Here is a 26,555-nt window from a genome sequence, read left to right as displayed (position 1 = left end):
AGGTTTCCCTCACACTTATTTCAATCAGTTAGAAGCAAATTGAAGTCACCCATAATAAGATATTAACACTTATTTGCCCATTCCATCTCCTTCTAGAGTTGTCATACTCTTCACAATCTTCTGGTGAATAGATTCTTCCCTCCCTTATACCTTTACTTCCAATTAACTCACATCATACAGATTCTGTATGGGCAGAAGTAACTAAGTGAAAGCTCTTTTCATGCTCAGGCTGCTCTTAATAAGCAGGACCCCACTACCCCTTCTATCTTTCTTAAATATTATTATACATACCAAACAGAATTCATCATACCCAATTTCCAGTGGCAATTTCTATCTTTCTTAAATATTATTATACATACCAAACAGAATTCATCATACCCAATTTCCAGTGGCACCACATTTCTGTTAGCCCAGTGATGTCACCATTAATTGTCCTAACCAGGAGTTCCACTTCACCCATTTTGTTGACAACATTCTAGATATTACCATAGACACAATTAAGACTAATTATTCTTCTATATTTTGCTCTGTGACACACCCTTTGAAGTTATTTAGGTTTGTTTCCCCTAGCTTTATCTTCCCACTCATTTGAAAACATTGCCACTCTCAGAAAATCTTGCCATCAGAGATGTGTGTAAGCATTACTTTGACCCATATCATCAGATAAATGCATGCCAATATTACTCCCCCCCCCCCAATTAGTATTTTTCCTGAACACTTACAATATCTTCAGTGATACTGGCAAAACCCCTGCACCACCTTAGTTTAATTAATATTTTAGTATGACGTAAGCACTGGGAAAGCAAAAATAAGAGTAGTAGTGCGTTATAGGCCTATTGACTGATGAGTGCAATGAACAGTTGTACAGAGAACAAGAGTGGGCCAGTAAATCAGATGGTCTAATAATGGTGAATTTTAACTTCCCAGATATTGACTGGAATTTGTGGGTTGGTCACTCACACACTAGAAAGATTTTGTGGATTTAATGGATGACAGTTTTCTACAACAACACATTAGAGAAGCAACCAGAGGGAGTAATACTCTTGATCTGGTTTTCAGCAGTGATTATTGTGCATTAAGAATTTGCAGATAAAGGAACCAGTAGATGGCAGTGATCGCAGTGTACTGATGTGGGATTTACTTAAAGATGTAACTACTATCAATGGAAAAGGAAGGGATTTTCCTTTTGTAAAGATGACTACGGTGGTCTCAGACAGTTTTTAAATTCTATACTGTGGGACCAACTGATGATACTACCCAGCAAATTCTAAATGGGAAGCATTCAGGGAAGTAATTAAATTTTCATACCGATTAAGAAATACTGTTCAAGGTTTAGGCTTAAATGGGTGTCACATGAAACAATGTGACTCATGGCAGAGAGAATTAAAATGCATGGGATGCATATCAATTATCAGACGACACAAAGCCTATGGTAGATATAAGCTAGTTTGTAATCAAGTCACAAAGGAGGTTAAACAAGCGAAGGCAGATTACAAGAAATCTTTGGCAAAGGAAGATAAGAAAAACAGCAAGGACTTCTTTACTTATATAAACTCTAGAAGGAAGGCGATTCCTTCCTTCTAAGGGGATTAGCATTAGTAGAGGCATATGATGCAAAAAAGCAAGCTTATGCAGCATCAGCCAAAAAAAAAAAAAAAAAACCGCTCCCATTTCACCCCTTCGTTCGTTCCAAATACTTGTCCAGCTCAGCCTTAAATTTATTTAGGCTATCAACTTCCACAACAAAGGATTGAAGTCTGTTCCACCAACCAACTACCTGCTGGCTAAAGGTAAACTTCCACACATCTCTCCTACATCTATCTTTCCTCAATTTGAATTTATGCCCTCTCAGGTGATTATTCTGAGCAAGAGGAAGAATCCCATCAGCATTGAGCATGCTCAAACCATTCAAGGCTTTATACACCTCAATCAGATCACCTTGCAGATGCCTAGTCTCCAGACACTGATTTTCAAAATTTAAGGCTTTCTTCGTAAGAGCAACCCTTTGTGCTCTATATGCTCGTTCCAACAGCTCTACATCCTTCTTAAAATGAGGCCTCTAGACCTCTATACAGTACTCAAGGTGTGGACTGATCATTGCCTTATACAAGGAGATAATCACCTCCTTATCTCTGCTAGAAAAATTCCTGTATATCATTGTCAAGACACTGAGCTACTCTTGCAGACTGCCTGCACTGCACAGAAAACTTCATATCTGCCTGCACAATTACCCCCAGGTCCTTTTCGTTCTCTACCACTGTCAGTGATATACCACAGAGTTGATACGTCACTTTGGGGTTACTGCTTCCCATATGTAGTACTTTACATTTGTTAATGTTAAACTTCATTTGCCACCTCTCAGCCCATCTGCTCAACTTTTCTAGATCCTGTTGCAGCAACATACTGTCATTAGTGTCCTTAACAACCATCTCAACCTTCGTATCAACTGCAAACTTGAACATTAAGCTTGATATACCATCATCAGTATCATTTATAAATACAGAAAACAACAATGGACCCAACACTGAACCCTGAGGGACTCCACTAATAACATTAGTCCATGATGAGCAGTGTCCATTGATTAACACTCTGTCTTCTCCCATTCAGCCATCCCTTTATCCATCGCAACAATTTGCCTGCAATGCCGCACTGCTCCAATTTGTTCAGCAGTCTTCCATGTGCAACAGTATCAAAAGCCTTTCTAAGATCCAAATATATGATATCAAAGTTATTTCCTGTATCCAGTTCCTTTGTGACCACATCATAGTATCCAATAAAATGGGTCAGGCAAGACTTTCCCTTAACAAAACCATGCTGTGTCCGAGCTATAACTGAAGCCTTGTCTAGATGAATCAATGGTTCGACTGTTGATGATCCTGCTCAGATAGCTGACAAACTGACTGAGTATTTTACATCTACATTCACACATGAGGACTTCTTTAGGGAAGTGGAGGACAGAAGCTTATTAAATTCTAACAGGGAGCTTAATGATTTTTTAATAACTGAAGGCAAAGTGGAGGAGAAATTGTTGAAATTAAACATAAGAAAGGAACCTGGGGTGGATGAGTTTGATTCAGTTATATTAAAGGAAATGACAAAGGAAGTAAGCAAACCCATAGCCATAATTATAAGAGCATCCTTGAGTTCAAAGGAGGTCCCCCACAGACTGGAGAGATGTGCAATTTTATCCCCAATTCACAAAGGGGGATCAAAGTGTGACACGAGTAATTACAGACCTATTAATTTAACTTCTGTTCCGGCGAAAATAATGGAGTCTCTGGTTAAAAAAGCATTGCAGGATCATCTAGACAAGGCTGCAGTAATAATTCAGACACAGCATGGGTTTGATAAGGGAAAGTCATGTCTGACTAACTTGATTGGATACTATGATGTGACAAACGAACTGGACACAAAAAATAAATTTGATCCAAGTATCATATTCTTGGAGTTCAGTAAAGCTTTTGATACTCTTGCACATGGAAGACTACTGTACAAATTGAAGCATTACAGAAAAAAAGCCAAATTGCTACAATGGATAAAAGGGTGAATTAGTTGGAGACGACAAAGTGGCAATCAGTGGACCCTACTCTTCATGGACTAATGTTATTAGTTGAGTCCCCCATGGTTCGATGTTGGGCCCACTGTTGTTTTGTGTATTTATCAGTGATATTGATGAAGGTATATAAGGCTCAATGTCGAAGTTTGCAGATGATGCAAAGGTTGGCAGGGTTGTTAATGACAGTAATGGCAGTCTTGCTACTGCTAAAGGATCTAGAAAAGTTGGGCAGATGGCCTGTGAAGTGACAACTGAAGTTTAACATTGACAAATGCAAAGTATTGTATATGGGTAGAAGTAACCCCAGAGAAATGTACAAATTGTGTGGTACTACACTTAAAGTGGTAGAAAATGAAAAGACCTTGGGGTAATTGTGCAGTTAGATATGAAGTTATCTGAGCAGTGCAGACAGGCTGCAAGAGCAGGTCATGGGGTATTATCAATGATATATAGAAATTTTGCTAGTAAGGAAAAGGAGGTGATTATCCCTTTGTATAACGAAATGTTCAGACCACACCTCAAGTACTCTGTTCAGGTCTGGAGGTCTCATTTTAGGAAGGATGTAGAGTTGCTTGAGTGACAGAGAAGGGCAACAAGACTGGTGAGGGGAATGAAGGGATCCTCTTACCAAGAAAGGCTTAAGGTCTGCAAATTGCAGCTTCTGGAGACTAGGCACCTGCAAGGTGATCTGATTGAGGTGTATAAGTTCTTGAATGGTTTGAGCAGCCTCAATTTTTATGCGATTCTTCTGCTTGCTCAGATTGCGAACCTGAGGGGCATAAATTCAAATTGAGGAAAGACAGTTATAGAATAGATGTCCTGAAATTTGCCTTTAGCCAGTGGGTAGTTGAATGCTGGAACAAACTTCCATCTGTTGTCGTGTAAGTTGATAGCTTAAATAAATTCAAGGAGGAACTGGACAAATATTTAGAGGGAATTGATGTGTGAAATTATTATTATTTTTTTTTTGGCTACTGCTACATTAGCTCATATGCTTGCTTTCTTGCATCACATGCCTCTACTAGTACTACTACTACAAAATAAACTCTTTCTACCTAGAAGTGTGGGCCATGCTGATAAAAAAAATTTTTACCCTTGAGTCCTACCGAATTCATAAAATCTTGAGTTAATACACAAGGCTTTCAGCTTATAATCCTTCCTGTCATGTCTGGGCAGTATTGCAGACACATACGCATTCTGACATTGCAGCATTTTTTTTAGCTTAGTCCTATATTTATTCAACAAATTGTCAGGTCATTTTTGGTTAATATTGTTAGTCCTTACTTGAATAATAATGCTCTCTTTACTTAAAATCTGATTATTATCAGTTGTTGCTCTTGGCAAACACACCGTGGTTCTGTTCCACCTGTGTTTATTACAAAAAAATTTGTTACCCATTTCTCTTATACGATAGAATCTCCCAATAAAACCAAATCTCCTTCAACCGCATCAGTATGCCCTTGCCTGTTCTGTTCTGTTATGGGATCCAAATCCAGGGTGTATCACTTGACGGAGAACAAGATACTTAATTCCCTGACATACACTCCTAGTTACATTTGTTTATAGGCAAACACTCATTTCTTCAGTGATGTGCAAATTCTTCTTGTAATGCATCAAGTTGTAGTTTGAGATCAGTACACTCCTTATATCCAGAGCAATGAAAGAAATGTCCACCAGCATTTCTGTCTAGATTGTGATGTATTGAAAGTGGATGTATTGTATTGTATTGAAAGTGTATTTATTGTATTGTATTGAAAGTGGATCTTCTAACAACCATTATTTAGGTAAAATTGTAATTTAAGTAAAAATTTCAGAATTTAAATTAACAACGTGCAGGTTGACCGTCACTAATCCGGCAGCGTTGGGACCTATGAGGGTGCCAGATCACCAGTGGTTATTTTAGCACGTACAGTTTACCCACCAGCTAACCAGTTGACTGCCAAGCTAGTTTAAGAAAAAAATTCCCCAGGGGCAAAAATATTTAGCAAATAATTTGATTAGTAATTCTAAAATAAATATTGTAATGTCAGTGTTGTCATTTTTTCGCTTAAAATATTAAAAAAAAAAAAAAAAAAGTCTTCTTTTTTTGTGTTGCATATATGTGGCTGACGTGGCCCATTAGGTTACTTTATTTCTTGAGATCATATTGTGTTGTGTTTTTCCACAAGTTTGTACAATTGTGTTGTAAAAAAAAAATCTAAAAAGGAATGGCTAAAAGAAAATTATTAAAATAAGAGGAACTGAGAGAACAACAAAACAGAGTTAAACTTGTCACAGACACACTACTGTCTAGTTTTTCAGAAGTTCAACTTTATCTGTTATGGACAATGTACGGTGTTTGTGCTTTACACCACAAGAGGCACTTCCTTTATGCATTGGAACCATGGCTGGGGCTAAATGTGAGTTATAATAATAAATGCAGAAAAAAAGTAGGAATGGCTTGCCAGCATTTATGAGTTCACGCCAACAGCTGATGCTGCAACCACCGCTACCAAAACAGTAGCGGCAGGTCAGTGCGCCGACCCGGGAAATTATGTCTGAATTAGCGGTGGAACCGGATTACCGGTGGCCGGATTAGTGATGGCCGACCTGTATTACAGAAATTAAACTGTTACCAAAACTTTATCCACTAGTGAATTTAAAATTAAGCTACCAAACTTACCAGAAAGAATTTAACTTAGCAGAATTACTTTAGAAAAGTTAAGGATTAAATTTAAAAAATATTGTAGAAATTAATATCATAAAATTACTGCAAATAAATATATAAAATTACTGAAATCAGATTTATAAAATGCAGAAATTACATTTAGGCAAATTTTCAATAAAAATTTTGTCTACCAGATACCTGATGTTAATCCCCTTCAGTTAAGCTGGTGGACCCGACTTAAATCACATCTCCTCTCTTTGGCTGCATACAGCCAATTGTAATTACAATTCTTTGTAAGATTATTTAAACAGTTGTATATCTAACACTGCAAATGACGTGACATGCTTGTGAAGCTTGAACAATGGAGGAAGCTAACCCACTTAATTTTCTGAATGAGACTGCTGTGATAAAAATCATTTAAAAAGGATGAAAATATTCCTGTAATGACCAATTAAACAAAATTGATTTATTTGTTACTTGAAGATAATTACAAAAAAAAAAAAAAAAAAAAAAATTCCAGGATGACCTCTTTGCACTAGGATAAAACTATGCCAAAAAATATTTTTTTCTGAAAACTGGAAAGAGGGGACGTGGGATTGAATTGTAAATGAGGAAAATATAAGTAAATGTGGCTAAATAAATATTACATTAAATTTATTATATAATACTTTTATTTTAATTAAAATGATTTACTTGCTATTCTGATCTAATTCATAAAAAAGGTCAGTGTTATGCTGTAAATATATTTCTTTATATTGTTTTCTTATGTAAAAATGCTGTGGTTTTTTTTTTTTTTTCTTTCAGCTCTATCTTGACTGGTATGTTTCCCCCTACATCTGGCACTACAAAAATATATGGATTAGACATTAGGAATGATATGGACATCATCAGACAAAACTTAGGAACTTGTCCTCAGCATAATGTTCTCTTTGATGAGTAAGTTCTTGTGAAAAATTTAATAGTTGAAGGAATGAGATTCAGTCCTGTTATATTCTCTTAGCAAAACGTCTTGTATCAGACAAAAAAAAAAAAAAAATTCAGAATGTATTTATTATTAAAAATATACAAGTAAAATCTAAAAATATATACTAAACTGGAAGGAAGTCCATGCCCACCCTGCCAATAGTGCTTAGCTATTGCTGATTGGACCAAATCAGCATTCTCAGTGGATGTAAAGTGGTTGTCTGAAAGGCTACATTACATAAAGCCAAAAGTTCCTTTTGGCTTTATGTAATGTAGTGTTTTTAGATTTTATTTATCCTGTGTTTTTAGATTTTATGAGTATACTTCATTATAATTTTATAAATTCTAATTCATTTTATATTTTAAGCATTTTACAATAATATTTTGTTGTACGGTTAAACAGTTATTTCAGTTTTATTTGTATATATTTAATAATATATAAATAGATTCTAAAATCTGGTCAGACTAATCAAGAATTATTCATGTATCTGTTCCCAACCTCCAAGTGTTTTTTGCTCATTAGATTTCTAAAAATTTGAAATATTTTGATTCAATAACACTAGTTAATATTGTGACGAAATTTTAAACAGAAAATGATGGATGTGGCAACTTCTCTGTATACACTCCTTTATATCATCCTTGTGCAGTTTAATCTTTTCACTATGGATGTTCACTTGATATAAATAAGCTGGAAGCAGTATACACAAGCATAATTAAATAAGCTTCTCTTTATTAAAAATTACCCAATGAGTACTTAATAATTTATAAATTAATACAATTTTTTGTTTTATATCACAGGCTAGATTTTATATATTTATCCCTAGAGGATGTGGTTTATATATGATAGTGCACCAGCCCACTTTTTCTGTGATGTTTATGATTTTTTAAATATCAAGTACAGTAATTGATGATTTGGTCAGAACAGCTCTGTACGATCACCCTACCTCATATCCTTAAATCATTTCGGGTGAGGTCTCACAAAATTTGTGGTTTATTCTATGCATACTATCATGCAAGACAAACTGCATTTTGGAAAAATGCAGTTTGTCTCACATTTTTCCAAAATGCATTGTGCATTTTGGAAGCTGCTGGAACTATTAAGAATAGTCCTGAAATGATAAAGCATCAGTAAATCATGGATCGCTCACGTTGAGTGTTGCATTGATCAGAATGTAGGTTGCTTTGAAAGTTGCCATAGATGTTTCCCTTTTCAAAGCTTGGCTAAGTTAAAGAACACGGGAAAACTATGGGAAACTTACCTGACAAAGTGGTTTGCTACCGTCGCAATTTCTCCGTGCATTCTCGGTAAACAGTAGCAGCAATGCATGGACTGCCGCTACCAATAACATGCACTGTTAGTAAACAGGCGACGTGTGTTATCGGTCTGGAGTAGAAGTTGAGAATGATATATTGATTGACATGCAGGCATGATGGACTATGTACTGATTGGTGCATGAACAGAACAGAAAATGACATCATAGCGTTAAGTGATTAATTGACATTATGATACATATATATATAATCTTTCTTTCTTTTCCTATTATTTCCTAACCTAACCTTTGAGGTTTTGCTATTAACCTTTAAGTTTGGAGTTAATAGCGAAGAGAGGGCGCTGACTCTCTTTAAAAATTACAGCTGTGAATTACAGGCTTCGAAAAAGCGATAAGTGTTTGCCTTTTTATTTACCTAATTGTTATTTTATATTGTACTTTATACGTAGTCTTATAGTTATTGTTACGCTGGTTATTTTTATTTTTAATTTAGATAAAGAGTTTTTGTAGATTACTACTTAATATACTTAAAACCGTTATTTCGTTTGAATCTTGCAGCCATTGTTTTTGTGTAGAGTAGTAGGGAAATTTTTAATTGTGGTAACTAGGCAGCTCTAACGTATAATTATATAGCGTAATACGCATCACTGCATTTAGGATTCTATTAGATAGCTTAGTATTAACAATTAATTAATTAAATTTATTGATCTTATTACAGGAAACCCTTGATTAGTGCGGTTAATGAATCCTTGAAATATACCGCACATATTAAAACTGCACTAATCAAACTTAAGAAACAATGGGAATAATTATAATGAATCCTTGAAAATTATGAAATTGTAAAAACATATTTTTTCTTACTCAATACGTACCTATAATGCACTGCATAGTTCTTAAATTATTAAGGAATAAATTTAAAAAAAGATAGTATGATTTAAATTTTATTTTTTGCAAAAAAATTTATCTAACTTCAATTGAACAGTGGTAGCTTTCTTCCTTTCCTCCTTGATTTTGCGATAACAATCAATTTGCTTATCTAACCCTCGACGAACGTTCATGCTTCTCTCTGCATCTGGATCAATCTCTAGTATGAGTTCTTTTGCTTTTTAAAGTGTATTAAATAGTTCAAGTTTTTTGAATGAAATTTCTTTGGGAGCAAATTGCTTTTCTTCTGCTTCATTTTCGTCTTCTTCTTCATATGCATGTTGATGCTCAATTTCAAGAAGATCGTCGTTACTTAAGTCTTTTGAATGAGATTCCAATAATTCTCTAACATTTTCTGAATCTACTTCCTCAAAACCGAGGTCTTTTCCAATTGTAGTAATTTCATCAATAACTTTGTTGACAGGATTAATGAAACCGCAAAAATCATTTGCGCATTCAGGCAAAAGATTCTGCCAGACTGCTCTCATGCAGCTGTTCGTCATTTCTTCCCACGATTTGTGTATGTTCTCAACTGCTTCTTTAATATCGTAATATTAAAGAAGTTTAATATTAATAATAAAAGAATATGAGTTACCAGAGCAAATTTCAATTTCAGAGTGGTATGGGGTGCTGCTGTCAAGCGTTTTGGAGTCGATTCCCATTTATTTAAGTTAGAAGACCCTGGTGAGTGCGTGTCACGTATTTGCTGCTTCAGGCGCCGTTGTGAGTTGCCAAGCACTGCAAGAAAAAAACAGCGCACTAATCAAATTTGATAACGCATATATTAAGGGGATAGTATCAAAAAAATTTTGCGCACTAATTAAAACCGCATTAATCAAAGGTTTCCTGTAATTTAAAATATCATGCCCCAGACTAGAGCAGCAAAGCAATGGGCACAAAGTGGCAGGAGTGCTGTGACTCGGGGGAGAACCGAGAGGGACAATTCTCCAACGTATCACAGCCTAAAAAAATGTGCAACTTGTGAAATGTTTGCCGAACTCTCGGGAACAGAACATGATCTAGCCAAGGAGGATGTCTTTGTGTGTGCCAGGTGCAGAGAGTGTCTAGAAATTAGGCATCAACTCAGCGCGCGTTCTACTGGGCGTCTATGAGAGCTTGAGGTGTAGGGTAGATGCCCTCGAAGAAATTAATATGAGGGGCCCGTCAAGCTCTCAGCTGCACAACTCAATGCCAGAACTCACTCCTGGGCGTCAGGCAACACAACTGCAATCTCCAAGGCAGAATGCGCTGGTCCCAAAGGAACTAGTTATTGTTGGTGACTCTATTGTCAGGGAGACCAGGAATATATTGTGTAAAAAGGATAGATGGAACAGGACCAGGGTATGTCTGCCAGGGGTAAAAGTTGATCTTGTTGTAAAGCATATATCATATTTTAAGGGCACAAAAGGTGATATTGTTGTACACATTGGCACCAATGACATTAACAGTAGGAGATCTGCTGATTTACTTAACAAGTACAGGTCAATGTTGGAAAAAAGTTGACAGTCAGGGTTAAATTTGAAAGTGTCTGCAATTCTGCCCAGACACAATCGGAGGGAATACATGATAAGAGCCTTGTCAATCAATTCGGCCCTGGAGGGAATGTGCAAGGCTCAAGGGGTAGAATTTTTTTCAGCGTGGTCTGTGCTTGTTAACAGGAGACACTGCTTCTAAAGGGATGGGATACACTTAAATAGAAAGGGTGCAAGAATATTTGCTGATGCTATCGAGGCAGTGTTAGGTGGGTCAGAAAACTGCTAGCTTGTGGGGATTCACAGACTAAAAGGTTAAAAGTAGCCGCAGGCAGAGGTGAAGGTGATTCTTGCACAACTTCTGTTGGAATAAGTAGCGACCTAGAGCGAGGGGTGCTGGGGGTTTCAGGGACTGATAACAGTCATCGTGAAACAGGTGGGTATATGGGATGTGTTAGGGTAACTAATAATAAGGATAGGTACATGTATACTTGCATGTATACCAACTTGAAGTATAGAAAATAAATTTGATGAATTTGAAGTGTTGGTCAAGACATTAAAGGCGGATATTGTTGGGATAGCAGAGACGTGGTGTCACACAGATATAAGGAATACAGAACTGGAATTTGGGGAGTACAATGTATACAGAAAGAATAGAAAGGATAGAAAGGGAGGAGGTCTTATGCTGTTAATTAAGAAAAACATAAAATCAAAAGAAGTGCATCATCCAGTTGATATAGATGAACAGTGCACTGTTGAGCCAGTTTGGTGTGACCTAAGCACTGCGAAAGCAAAAATAAGAGTAGGAGTGTTTTATAGGCCTAATGACTCGAATGAGTACAATGAACAATTGTACCGAGAAATAGAGTGGGCTAGTAAATCAAAATGTCTTATAATGGGGGATTTTAACTTCCCAGATATTGACTGAAACTTGTGGATTGATCACTCACACACTAGTAAGACTTTTGTGGATTTATTGGATGATTGTTTTTTGCAACAGCATGTTCGAGAGGCAACCAGAGAGGGTAATACTCTTGATCTGGTTATCAGCAGTGATCATTCTTGTATTAAGAATTTGCAGATAAAGGAACCACTAGGTGGCAGTGATCACAGTGTACTGATGTGGGATTTACTTAAAGATATAATTACCATCAAGGGTAAAGGAAAGGGTTTTTGCTTCTGTAAAGGTGAGTACAGTGGTCTCAGACAGTTTTTAAATTCTGTACAGTGGGATCAACTGACGATGTTACCAACAGTAAATTCTAAGTGGGAAGCATTCAAGGAAGTAATTTTGGAAGCTTCTAGGCTTTTTGTTACAACTAAGAAATACTGCTCTAGATTTAGCCCCAAATGTCACGATGCACAGGTTGGAAACCCGCGATCTAGAAGGAAAGGGATGAATCAGATTGGTCCACTTAACACAGATGGTTTGACTATTGATGATCCTGCTCAAGTAGCTGATAAACTGAATGAATATTTTTTTGCATCTACATTCACACATGAGGAGTTATTGAAGGAGGGTAATGCCAGAAGTTTATCAAACTCTAACAGAGAGCTACGTGATTTTGTAATAACTGAGTACAAAGTGGAAGAGAAATTGTTTTGAAGTTAAAAATAAGGAAGGCACCTGGGGTGGGTGGGATTTATCCAGTTATATTAAAGGAGGCAGCAAAGGAAGTAAGCAAACCCTTAACCATAATTATGAGATTTTCCTTGGACTTAGGGGAGGTCTTCGTGAACTGGAGGTGTGCAAATGTATCCACAATTCACAAAACAAGTTCAAAAAGTGACACAAGAAACTATAGATCTGTTAGTTTAACTTGTGTTCCAGGGAAAATAATGGAGTCACTAGTTAAAGAAGCATTGCAGGATCATCTAGACAAGACTGCAGTAATAGTTAAGACACAGCATGGGTTTGTTAAAGGGAGGTCTTGTCTGACCAATTTGACTTGATACTATGATGAGTCCATTGTTGTTTTCTGTATTTATAAATAATATTGATGATGGTATATCAAGCTTAATGTCCAAGTTTGCAGACGATACAAAGGTTGGCAGGGTTGTTAAGGACACTACTGATGCTATGCTGCTGCAACAGGATCTGGAAAGGTTGAGCAGATGGGACGAGAGGTGGCAAATGAAGTTTAACATTGACAAATGTAAAGTACTACATATGGGAAACAGCAACGCCAGAGCAACGTATCAACTCTATGGTACTACACTGACAGTGATAGAGAATGAAAAGGACCTGGGGGTAATTGTGCAGGCAGATATGAAGTTCTCTGAGCAGTGCAGACGGGCTGCAAGAGTAGCTCATGGTGTCTTATCAATGATATACAGGAATTTTTCTAGCAGGGATAGGGAGGTGATTATTCCCTTGTATAAGGCAATGGTCAGGCCGCACCTTGAGTACTGTATACAGGTCTGTAGGCCTCATTTCAAGAAGGATCTAGAGCTTCTGGAACGAGTACAGAGAAGGGCAACAATGTTAGTGAACGGAACGAAGGGTTGCTCTTACGAATAAAGGCTTAAGTTTTGCAAATTACAGAGTCTGGAGACTAGCACCAGCGAGGTGATCTGATTGAGGTGTATAAGGCCTTGAACGGGTTGAGCAAGCTCAGTGGTGTTGTTATTATTCCTCTTGCTCAGATTACGAACCTGAGGTGGCATAGATTCAAATTGAGGAAAGTAAATAGATGTGTGGAAATGTGCCTTTAGCCAGCAGGTAGTTGATTACTGGAACAGACTTCCATCTCCTGTTGTGGAAGTTGATAGCTTAAATAAATTTAAGGCTGAGCTAGACAAGCATTTGGAGTGAATGGTTGGGTGAAATGGGAGGAGGTTTTTTTTTTTATTTTATTTTATTTTTTTGCTGATGCTGCATAAGCTTGCTTTCACATTGTATTCCTCAGCTAATGCTAATATTAAATATTCATATCCAAAGAATTATATGCCCTAAAGAAGAAAAACTATTTAATTCATAACTATTTGAACTCTTGGTGAACAGCTGCTTCTTACAATGGAGAATCTGTTTTTTTTGTTACTTGTTTCGACCCTTCTCCATCTCATCATCATAATACAGTTAGTGACAAAAGGTTGTCTTTTTGCAAAAACTTTTCACAAAATACTACATAAAATAGATTTTTTTTTTTTTTTTTAGTTTGTAAAATTTCTGCTTATTTTCTGTAATGAATTTGCCATCAGATGTTCTGTGGTTGTCTGGTTTCAAAACTGAAACACATGATATTAGCATTGTTCTCTGTATGTGCAGTAATTTCAATATTTATGTAGTGCAAAGCTCATCAGCCTTTTTTGGCTGTTGCTCTGTAAGCTCACTTTCTTGCATCATATGCCTCAACTAATTCTAATTAAGAATGCCTTTCAATAATATGTCAAAGAAGTGTGAAAATAATTCTTCAATCCAAGTTTCCTCACATCCATGTGAGAAACCTTGGATCGAAGAATCGTTGAATTATGTTTTAAAATATTTCTTTTAAAATTCTTTAACATGGAGTAATAACTATGGCCAATACTTCTAAATATGTTGAAAAATTTTGTGTAAAAATATTTTACCAACAGTTTTAAAATCTTCCACTTTAGAAATTGATCATCATAACAGGCTAAATCAGGAGGATGATTCTGACATAGTCATAAGCATTTCTTCTGTCAAGGTTGTGGAGAGTCTAAATAAAGAGAAGATTCTTGTTATGGTGTCCTCAAGTTCCCATTGAAAAATTATGTTTTTATAAATGCTAAGGTAACACAAATTTCATCAATTTGCAGTGCATTGGTTCCAGTTCAAAGCTTTTTGTGGGAAGTTTCCAGTTCTTGTTTTCATTAAAAGATAAAAGAAATAGATTTTTCAGTAGATCATCATATTGAGTTTCTCAGTTTCATGAGGACCAGCTGTTATTATGAAAGAAGAAAGAATCGATGTACAGCATTCCTTAGTTGGGGACTTACACATTTACAAAGAACTTGAAATATAACAAATTATCCCAAATCATGCTTGACATTTTAATAATTCCTCATAACAGTGAAAATAGCCAGCAAGGTTAGAAAAAGAATAACTGAGTTCAGGTCTTCTCTTTCTGCTGAAGCTTATGAAATTTGGATACTTCCAATCAACCGGTGAAATACCACCACTTTGCTTATTGGAGGCTTGAAGTGGTGGAACCCATGTTTAGTCTCTAGAACTAAGTTCCGGCCAACCCTTCCCTATCTCTTCCATCATGCAGTATGATTGATGATTTTTGAGGTTATGATGAATGTCGTGGCAAGATCCAATATTCCTTACATTTCAAGGGTACAGCTCTAAAACGGTGTTCGCAGGCCGGCCGCTAGATAGTACACCGGACCAAACCTATTGGTAACTCTCTAGGAGGCTTCCGGATCAGCTAGTGTATAATCTTGCTACCTCTACTCTGCCAGATAGTGACTGGAGGGAGTCCGAGTAGTGTGTATGCGGGGAGCATTGTCGAGGCCACGTTATGTCAAGGATCTGGGTATATTCTTACCACATGTACGACATATCCAAAAATTTCATTACTTCATGCAGCATGTCCCGCCCACTTTTTCTTACTATTGAATACACCATGAATTGTCAAAATAATAGAGCAAGCTTATCTGCGAAAAGATCTAAACCTCCCAAGGACGTCCTAATTCATTTCACAAATATACGTGGTCTCAATTCCAATCTCAACGATGTCCATTTCCGCTTGCAGTCTTCCAAACCCCATGTACGTTTTCTGACTGAATCTCAGTTATCAGTTCATTCAACTACTTCTCATCTCAGATGTCCAAATTATTTGCTGTATGATTCCTTTCGCCTCAAAGGTGGTACTTGTGCATATGTCCGTTCTGATATTCCCTGTCAAAGACTTGGCAATTTGGAATCTCCTCTCTTCGATCTTCTCTGGCTTAAAATCTCTCTACCTCATTGTGTCAAATTCATCTGTTGTCTCTACCGTTCTCCCAACTCCACTAATCACTTGGAGCTCTTTGACTTCCTCTCTTTGCAACTTGACTTTCTCCAGTCCAACTTTCCTAACAGTGAGGTAATTTTCCTTGGTGATTTTAACGTTCACAACTCCAGCTGGCTTCCATTTTCTAGTCACACCGACCCAGCAGGTCGAGATGCTGAGGCTTTTGCAATTACTAATGACCTAGCACAGATTGTTCATTTACCTACAAGAATACCGGACAATCCTAATCATACAGCCAATACGCTTGATCTTTTTCTCACAAACAACCCTTCTAAGTACAAGGTTGAAGTGAGAGGTCCTTTAGGCACTTCAGATCACAACTTGGTGATTGTCTCTTCTCCAATGGAACCTTTATCTCATGGCTATTCCCAACCTCGTATTGTTTGGCATTACAAGAATGCAAAATGGGATGACCTGCGAGACTTCTTTTCTTCTTTTCCTTGGTCTGATTACTGTTTCAAAACTTCTGATGTCAACGTTTGCTCAGATCGTGTCAGTGAAATTATTCTTGCAGGAATGGAATCCTTTATCCCACACTCCACTTTAAAATCTCGTCCTTTATCTAAACCTTGGTTTTCCAATAAATGTGCTAAGGCTGTCCAAAGGAAGAATGTTGCATATCGCAATTGGCTTGTTTCTAATTCTTCAGTTTCATTTTCTGCCTACACCAAAGCTCGCAACAATTGTAAAGCAGTTATTAATCAGTCCAAACTAGAGTTTGAACAGGCTAAGAGTAGAAAACTTGCTTCTTGCCCTAATGGTAGCCGAGCATTCTGGTCTCTTGCCAAAGCTATTGGCCGCAACTTTTGCCCATCTCTGCTTCCACCTCTGTCCAAACCAGATGGTTCTGTTGTCACTTCAGCCAAGGATAAAGCTGACCTGCTAGCATCCCATTTTTCTTCCAGCTCATGTATTAATGATCTTGGTAAAACACCTCCTACCATTCCTAACACGCTCCATTCAATGCCTCCTGTGGTCTTCCGTCAAAAGGATATCAGAAGGATTTTGATGAATCTTGATGCTAAGAAAGCTTCAGGTCCTGATGGTATTTCTCCACTTGTTCTCAAAACCTGTGCCCCTGAACTTTCTCCTATTCTTTGCCGCCTTTTTTCACTTTCGTATTCCAAAGGTGTTTTTCCTTCTGCTTGGAAATTTGCTCATATCCAGCCAGTTCCTAAAAAGGGTGACAAATCCCTCCCATCCAATTATCGTCCCATTGCAATTACTTCTACTCTTTCTAAAGTAATGGAGAAATCAATTAACCGCCAACTCTTAAACTACCTAGAAACCTTCCGTCTGATCAACGATCGCCAGTATGGATTCCGTAAGTGTCGATCCACTGGTGATATTCTGGCTTATGTTACCCATTTATGGACTAATTCAATGGAAAGGTTCGGTGAAACACAAGTAGTTGCTCTTGACATCTCAAAGGCTTTTGATCGTGTTTGGCATAAAGGTCTTCTAAACAAGCTTCCATCTTATGGTTTGCCAACTGTTTTTAGTAATTGGTTATCCAGTTTTCTCTCTGATCGCTCACTGAGGGTTATGGTAGATGGCTCTCTGTCTTCTAACTTCTCCACTAATGCCGGTGTCCCCCAGGGTTCAGTTCTTTCCCCCACTCTTTTCCTCTTGTATATCAATGACCTTCTTCCATTGACTGGAAATCCTATCCATAGTTTTGCCGATGATAGCACATTGCATTCAACTTTCCATTTTGAGAAACCTTGTCCTGCTCAATCAGCTTCAAGTTCTCGAAAATCTGCTGCCAATTCCTTAAATGCCGATCTTCAGGTAATTCTCCAGTGGGGCAAAGACAACTTAGTTGATTTCAACCCTTCTAAAACTCAGTCTTGTCTTATATCTCGCAAAAAGGATTCTTCTGCTCCTATGCTTATCTTTAGTGACACTCCGATTTCTAGGCAAAATGATATATCTCTTTTGGGGATTACCCTGACTTCTAATCTCTCTTGGCACAAGCACATTACAAATATTGCTTCCTCTGCATCTAAAAAACTTGGTTTTCTCTTTCGCTCTCGGCGTTACTTTTCTTCCAAACAGCTGTTCACTCTGTATAAATCGCAAATCCGCCCTGCCATGGAATATTGTTCCCACATCTGGGGTGGTGCCCCCAAAACCTCTCTCAGGCTTCTTGATTCCATTCAGAAGAGGGCAGTTAGGTTAATTAATGATTCATCTCTAACAGAGTCTCTCCACTCGCTTTCTCATAGACGTACTGTTTCTGCTGCATGCCTCTTCTACAGATACTTCCATGGGCACTGTTCTTCTGAATTGGCTTCTATAATTCCCGCTCTCTCTTTCAAAACTGTCCGAACACGTGCCGCCACCAGCCAACATCCATTTACTGTCCAACTTCAAACCCACAGAACCAACTTTTCATCTTCCTCATTTATTCATTCAACTGCCGTTTTCTGGAACAACCTTCCTTCATACGTATTTCCTGAAAATTACAATCTACAGAAGTTCAAGTCCAATGTCAACAAATATCTTCTTTCGTCTTCTCAACCTCCAACCCCAGCACGGTACTAAGTACTATAGGTTCTAATACCTCTCGTGTTTGGGGTTCTCATAAAAAAAAAAAAAAAAAAAAAAAAGCTAAGTCTAGACCACAGGGCCATCATTATGAACAAAACATTGTCTTGACATTTCTAAAGAGGGTAAAGTATCTTTTTTACAGCAATTAAAGTCAGTTGATGTCTAATATAATATCCAAACAGAAATCCACAGACAGAATAATGCTATGGCTGATTTTATTGTAAGATATGTATCTTTTTTGGTAAATTTAATTTCTAGTACAGCGGATATTTAAAAAAAAAAAACTCCTGTTTTTTTTTTTTTTTTCTGTTTTGTCCAAAAACACCTTGTTTTTTTCCTCTGCTTGCAATTGTCTCATCTTCAGCTTAAGTAAAAATTTGGCAGCTGTGTACTGTTGTGGCCTCATGAACTGCTGATCATCTATAGCTGTTTCTGTTTATGTAGGACTGTTGTAGTAGACACTGTTAATATATACAGTGTTGCCCCTTCTTTATCATAAAACCACAAACCATAAAAGCAATGAATTTATTTCATGCAAATCAAGTTTCGGTTTAAGATTGTTTTTTATGCACTCCAAACTAGACTTTTATAGTATATTAAGTTTTTACACAGCAGGCTGTTTGTGTACTGAATGCTGATGGGGTGGGGGGGGGGAGTTTCTGTGAATCACTTCTGAATTTCACTAATATGGGGGGGGGGGGGAAATAGTGAAGTTTTAAATGTGTTTTCTTTTATACATTTACTAAATTTGTTTTCAATGATAAATTTAATGATACTTCAGTAAAACTTATAGCTTATTAAAAAGTTGAGCAAATGAATTTTTGATTTGTGCAGAAAACTGTCTGGCCATTTTTAAATAAAATTGTTTGACTTAATGAGACAGTAAATGATGTGATTTGGTCCAAATTACATGATATATGATTACATCCAAATCACATGATGTTGTGATTTGGATATAAGATCCTTTATTGTTGACTCAAGGACACTTATTTATGTAATTAGAATATAGTCTTGATATATTCTGTATCCTATTAGAAGCTAAAATACAGAATGTATCAGAATATTTATCGGAACCTCAATTTGATTTTCAGAAAAGCATGGCTCCGATAAATCATTTTTACCTTGTTCTTGCAAATACAACTCCTGTTTAATCTATTCTTAATCACATTATCATCCACCAATATATAGATATATATATATATATATATATATATATATATATTTTCTATAAATCTTCTAATAGCATACAAAACACTCCTTTTTCCTATATTACAAATAACTATATGAATCTGAATATTTTGGGTAGCTTGACTGTAATGGAACATCTATGGTTCTATGGTCGTTTAAAGGGAACTCCAGAGGCAGATGTTATGAGGGAAAGCCAAAAGATGATTGAAGATATTGGATTATCTCATAAAAGAGATGAATTATCTAAGAACCTTTCTGGTGAGAATTGTTATTTTTAAGTTAAGTTATTTTTAAAAGGAGTGAGCCTTAATATCAGAGTGAATTATTATTAATAATATACATCTAAAACCTTTGTCTCTCTCTGAGTTAACACAAAATTTTATACAGATTGAAACAAAAGTTTTAATTTTCTCTCTTTGTTTTTTAATGCAGGAATACCAATTCTAAAAAAAAAAAATTTTTCTTTATTGCAGTGAGTAGCTTATAATTAAGTGAGCACAGTTCGCATGGATTCTGAGGTGCCATTTATTTCAAGAGCCTTGATGAATTTTTTATAGAAGATGTGATCATATAAGGATTTCATCAGTAAGTCCCAGAACTTAAAAAAGTTCTGGGTCTGACAGTTTATCTTCAAATTGTGGAATTAATTCACAACATGTATGGGAATTTTTCTGCACCTAGTGCAGAATCATTTGTCTGCAGTAAATCTGAATTAGTGTGCTTTGAATAGAAGGTGTTTTATGTATCTCATTGCGTTTTAAAATGAGCAATTTTACTAAGAAGCGAATTTTCTTCTAATTTTAATTAGATTTTCATTAAATTGCACAAAAGTGCAACCCCAAAAAATGTGAAAAATAGCTTTGAGAGAGAATTCGCTGTGCGTTCGAACAACTTTTCAATGATTCACAATGAAAAGAGGATATTTTGTAATGAATTTGATGGACAAGCAGCTTATCCACTAAATTCATCCTCATTCTGGTTGCCCTTCAACTTCAAACACAATCAGTCTATCACTCGTATTCATGATCTGTTCAGGAGGGATTGACATTTAACTATCCACAAAGTTGCTAATAAAATTAGTAATTCTTTTAGGATTTATCAGTCAATTTTAATAAACGATTTGAAAATATGACAAGATTCACACAAGTTTGTGTCTCATATCCTCACTGATGATCACATAGAGCTGTTAGTTGCTGCTGCCAACCCACACTTTGTTTTTCTCATCATTACTGGAGACGAGCCATGGGTTTATTGCTGTGGTCTGGAAACACAAGGCGCTTCTGTAGCCAGGTGGGAAGGAGCAGCAGTGCGCAGCACACGCTTCTTGATTAGACCGGGGTTCGAGCCCGTGACCACCAAATACGGAGGATGCGGAAAGGTCATGGAATGACCACCGCATATTCCCGGAGCAATATGGCCTTAGTTGCTAATGCTATTAAAAACCAAATAACAACAACAACAACTGGAAACACAGGCTCTCAAGGGAAGGCTTCATCTTCAGCAAACCCGAGAAAAACAAGGAAATCTTGATCAGATGTGTGTGTATCGTGCCATGCTTATCATATTTTTGACACATAGGACATTGTTCATTATGAATTTTTCGCATATGATCAAATAGTGAACCAGGAATACTAAAAATAGTTGTGCGTTGATTTCCCAATGCTGTAAGGAGAAAACATAAGAAAGGCACCTGGGGTGGATGGGATCTATCCAGTTATATCAAAGGAGCATCCTTGGACTCAGAGGAGGTCCCCACGGACTGGAGATTGCAAATGTATCCCCAATTCACAAAGGAGGATTGAAGGGCGACACAAGTAATTACAGATCAGTTAGTTTAACTTCTGTTCCGGGTAAAATAATGGAGTCACTGGTTAAAGATGCATTGCAGGATCATCTAGATAAGACTGCAGCATTAATTCAGACACAGCATGGGTTTGTTAAGGGAAAGTCTTGTCTGACAAATTTGATAGGATATTAAGATGTGGTTACAAAGGAACTGGATGCAAAAAATAATTTTGATATCATATATTTGGATTTCAGGAAAGCTTTTGACACTGTTGCGCATGGAAGACTATTGTGCAAATTGGAGCAGAATGGTATTAGGTGTAAGTTGCTACAAGGGATAAAAGGATGGTTGAGTGGGAGAAGACAGAGGGTGGTAATCAATGGGTGCTGCTCTTCGTGGACTAATGTTATTAGTGGAGTCCCACAGGGTTCAGTGTTGGGTCCACTGTTGTTTTGTATATTTATCAATGATATTGATGAAGGTATATCAGGCTTAGTGTTGAAGCTTGCAGATGATACAAAGGTTGGCATGGTTGTTAATGACATTAATGGCAGTGTGCTACTGCAACAGGATCAAGAAAAATTGGGCAGATGCGCTAAGAAGTGGCAACTGAAGTTTAACCTTGACAACTGCAAAGTACTGCATATGGGTAGAAGTAACCCCAGAGAAACGTACCAACTGTGTGGTATTACACTTAAGGTAGTAGAAAATGAAAAAGACCTAGGAGTAATTGTGCAGTCAGATATAAAGTTTTCTGAGCAATGCAGACAGGCTGCCAGGGTAGGTCGTGGGGTTTTATCAATGATATATAGGAATTTTGCTAGCAGGTAAAAGGACGTGATTGCCCCTCTGTATAAGGCAATGGTCAGGCCACGCCTTGAGTACTGCGTACAGGTCTGGAGGCCTCGTTTTAGATAGGATGTAGATTTGCTTGAGTGTGTACAGAGAAGGGCAACAAGATTGGTGAAGGGAATGAAGGGATCCTCCTACCAAGAGAGGCTTAAATTCTGCAAATTGCAGTGGCTGGAGATTAGGCACCTGCGCGGTGATCTGATTGAGGTGTATAAGGCCTTGAATGGGTTGAGCACGCTGAATTCTGATGGGATTCTTACACTTGTTCAGATTATGAACCTAAGGGGGCATAATTCAAATTGAGGAAAGACAGATATAGAATAGATGTGCGGAAATTTGCCTTTAGCCAGCGGGTGGTTAATTGCTGGAACAAACTTCCATCTGTCGTTGTGAAACTTGTACTGCAATGACCCCCAGCAGTCTCTGAAATATCCTGCATATTGTTTTTCAGGCTTCTGCTCATTCCAATAGAAGCAGTGCAAAAATCACTTTCACCTCTGCCAGTGGCTACTGTTAATCTATTAGTCCTTGTATCCCCCAAGCTAGCAGTTTTCCGACCCACCTAACACTGCCTCGATAGCATCAGCAAATATTTTTGCACCCTTTCTATTTAAGTGTATCCCATCCCTGTAGAAGCAGTCTCTCCTGTTAACAAGTACAGATCAGGCAGAAAAAAAATTCTACCCCTTGAGCCTTGCACAATCTTTCCAGGGCCGAAATGACCGACAAGCTCTCATCATATACTCCCTCCTATCGTGTCTGGGCAGAATTGCAGACACTTCAAATTCAGCCCTAATTCAACAGTTTTTCAACAGTGACCTGTACTTGTTAAGTAACTCTGCCGGTCTCCTACTCTTAATATCATTAGTGCCAACGTGTACAACTATATCACCATTTGTGCCCTTAAAAGATGATATCCGCTCTACAATATCATCAACCTTTGCCCCTGTCAGACATACTCTGGTCCTGTTCCACCTATCCTTTTTACAAAGTATGTTCCCCGTTTCCCTGACAATAGAGTCACCAACAACTACTAGTTCCTGTGGGTTATGGTGAATTATGGTCAGTGATAGATTTTTCACTACATTTTCTATTATTATATTGGCGCCTCCGTAGCCAGGTGGGAAGAAGCAGCAGTGTGTAGCACACGCTTCTTGATTAGACCGGGTTTCGAGCCCGTCACCACCAAATACGGAGGATGCGGAAAGGTCATGGAATGACCACCGCATATCCCGGAGCAATATGGCTTTAGTTGCTAATGCTCCTAAAAACCAAATAACAAACAAACATAACATTTTCTATTGTTCTTTTGAAGATGTTGAAGTACAGAATGCTGAAGTACAGAATGCTGAAATTTGATCCATATATTCTGTTTATAGAAAGGTCACTAAAAAGCCTGATGAAGAAAGCCTCCTTGAAGGTTCTGTTTTTTAATTTTGATCAATGTTGAATACTGTTTTATCTCCAAATTCTCAAAGATTCCTGCATTGGAAGGCATGGTAGGCTGTATCTGATTTGTTGGACATATCATGTGATTAGCATTAGTAGAGGCATACGATGCAAGAAAGCAAGCTTATAAAGCATCAGCAAAAAAAAAAATTCTCATTTCACCCATCCATTCACTCTAAAAGGTTTTTTTCAGTTAGTCCCCTTGAATTTATTTAAGCTATCAACTTCCACAACTAGTTTGTTCCAGCAATCAACTACCTGCTAGCTAAAAGCAAATTTCCGCACATATATTATTCTACAACTGTTTTTCCTCAATTTGAATTTATGCCCCCTCAGGTTAGTAATCTGATCAAGAGGAAGACTCCCATCAGCATTGAACCTGCTCAAACCATTCAAGGCTTTATACACCTCACTCAGATCACCTTCCAGGTGCCTAGTCTCCAGATGCTGCAATTTGCAGAACTTAAGCCTTTCTTGGTAAGAGGACCCCTTTGTTTCCCTCACCAATCCTGTTGCTCTTCTTTGCACTCATTCTAGCATCTCTACATCCTTCCTAAAATTAGGCCTCCAGACCTGTATGCAGTACACAAGGCATGGCCTGACCATTGCCTTATACAAAGGGATAATCACCTCCTTTTCCCTACTAGCAAAATTCCTGTATATCATTCACAATACCCCACGACCTGTGCTGGCAGCCGGTCGGCACTGCTCAGAAAACTTTATATCTGATTGCACAATTCCCCCCAGGTCTTTTTCATTCTCTAACACCCTGAGTGCCACACAATTGGTAAGCTCCTCTGGGGTTACTGCTACCCATATGCAGTACTTTGCATTTGGAACCATATATCCTTTTATTCATTCAGTCTGGATTGAAGCTGCCAGTAGGATTCTCCAATGTAGGCAACTCCACAACCACGCCTTATGTGGTATACTAGTCCTCTGGGATTGTCTTTGGGTAATTTTAGGCATTGTTTGGGGAATTGATGAGCTAAAGTAGAATGTGGGCACACCTTGTGTTTTGGCAGTTTTTGCCAATGCCTGGGACATATGGGATGTAGATGTGTGAGAGGTCCTTCCTTTTACTGCTGGTGTCTTTGATCCCTTTGGTGGCTTAGTTTATGATTTTCTTTATCATGAGGAGCAGTTAACCATTGTTGAGGGCTAGTTGAATTATAGCTGAGATTTTGACTCAGCTATAACTGAACTTTCCACAGAGCTGTAGGTATGCAATGTTTTAATGGTTACCAAAAGGAAGCCAAGAAATGTATCTTGTGTTTTTATCTTGATTATAGTTTCTTTCTACATGCACATCCTATTGTCTTATAACATAATCTAAAAATGAAAGGTTTTAGCTGTAATTACTTCTCATTAATTGTCTATCAATTTATTTTAGACAGCTGTTAAATGTTCTTCAATTTCTTCTCCGTAACATTTATGGTCTGATGATAAGGTTCACTAAGAATCCTGAAACATCACCTGCTAATAATTTTGTGTAGAAATTAAACTTGTATTCTATTTGAGTTTAATGAAACCTATTTTGTTAATATCACATGGTATAATAGTGTCATTCTTATTATTATCAATATTATTATATATAGTAAATAATTCACTGTTAAAATTTCCGTGCCGAGTGGTCAGGAGCGGGAGTGTAGTAGCACACACTCTTTTAGTAGACCGGGGTTCAAACCCCAGAGTGCTGAATACGATCGATCTGCCTACCCGCACTGGACCAGCGTGGCAGATTATGGTCCATTTCCCTCAGCATGAATTCTTGAGGAGGCTTCCATCCTGCAGTGGGTTGATAATGGCTGCAATTTACTTTTTTTTTTTTTTTTATGTTGTTAAAATTTTAACAATTATAACAGTTTTTTTGAGTGACTGTTTGTTTGTTATTTGGTTTTTAAGAGCATTAGCAACTAAGGCCAAATTGCTCCGGGAATATCCGGTGGTCATTCCCTGACCTTTCCACATCCTCCGTATTTGGTGGTGACGGGCTCGAACGCCGATTGAGTGACTGAAGCAAGGAAGTGAATATTACATATAATATCAAGTTGCAACCAACACATCATCAGGAAAAAGTTCTGTTTCATTTTATTGTTGGGGCCAAATATGGAAAACTCAAATTCGCCATGCTTTCATGGCAAATTTGCTACTTATGGTGACAGGGTTGCCCACAACAAAGACAGACATCCAGCAACAAAGAATTTTCACAGTATCTTCTCAATCAGTGCTGGATTAAGACCATTGTAGACCTTAAGGTGTGATGAAATTTTTCAAAAATGTTGTAGAAAGAAAGAAAAAAAAAATATGGGGGGAAAAAAAAGAAAAATATATATAAAATATTTCAGTTCTCTACATGATGTTAGTTGCTTTCAGGATAAAACATTGGGAGTGGGCCAGGCCACTTCCAAAGGTTTTGGCCCCATCTGTATCACTTATGTCATGACTATTCAGTAACTCAAATTTATTGTTAGCCCTGGTAGCAATTACTGCTTAACCTCAAGCTGTTGGTTTGAGGTTAAGCAGTAACTGCTACCAGCTTAACCTCAAACCCTTGGTTTGAGGTTAAGCCTGATTGAATAAACGTTAAATTCAGCTCTTGGTTGCTTTTAATGTTTATTCAATAATAATAATTGTAAAAGAATAAGAGGAGTTTACCTCAGTATAGTACGTAGAACACTTCCGTATGATACTCTCCAGAAATTAAAACAAAAACATCGAAAACTTACATTAGAGTAAAAAATAAATAATTAAAAACGAATTTAACACAATTCAAATCAATTTGATACAATTAAAAATCAATGTAATGCAATTAAAAAGAATCTAACAAATATTCAAAATGATTTTCCTTCCTGAAGCTGACAACACTTTTCGACCGTATGTTGTGATCACAGGAATGAAAATATCTGAAA

General features: G+C 37.3%; 1 protein-coding gene across 1 annotated transcript in view; it reads left to right on the top strand.

The window, feature by feature from the left end:
• LOC150077598 (phospholipid-transporting ATPase ABCA1-like) overlaps positions 1-26,555 on the top strand; it is a gene marked incomplete at its 3' end in the record, with an annotated part of 856,770 nt that overhangs the window by 399,994 nt on the left and 430,221 nt on the right. Inside the window, exons 20-21 of the mRNA XM_090386943.1 lie at positions 7,008-7,139; positions 19,675-19,814. Coding sequence (XP_090243069.1) covers positions 7,008-7,139; positions 19,675-19,814 — 272 coding nt within the window. The remainder of the gene's footprint in view (positions 1-7,007; positions 7,140-19,674; positions 19,815-26,555) is intronic.

Source organism: Mastigoproctus giganteus, chromosome 12 (assembly GCF_048544385.1).
Source record: "Mastigoproctus giganteus isolate SK-2022 chromosome 12, ASM4854438v1, whole genome shotgun sequence".
NCBI lineage: Eukaryota > Metazoa > Arthropoda > Arachnida > Uropygi > Thelyphonidae > Mastigoproctus > Mastigoproctus giganteus.
Note: the sequence above shows the minus strand (reverse complement) of the source record. Positions and strands in the feature narration are given on the sequence as shown.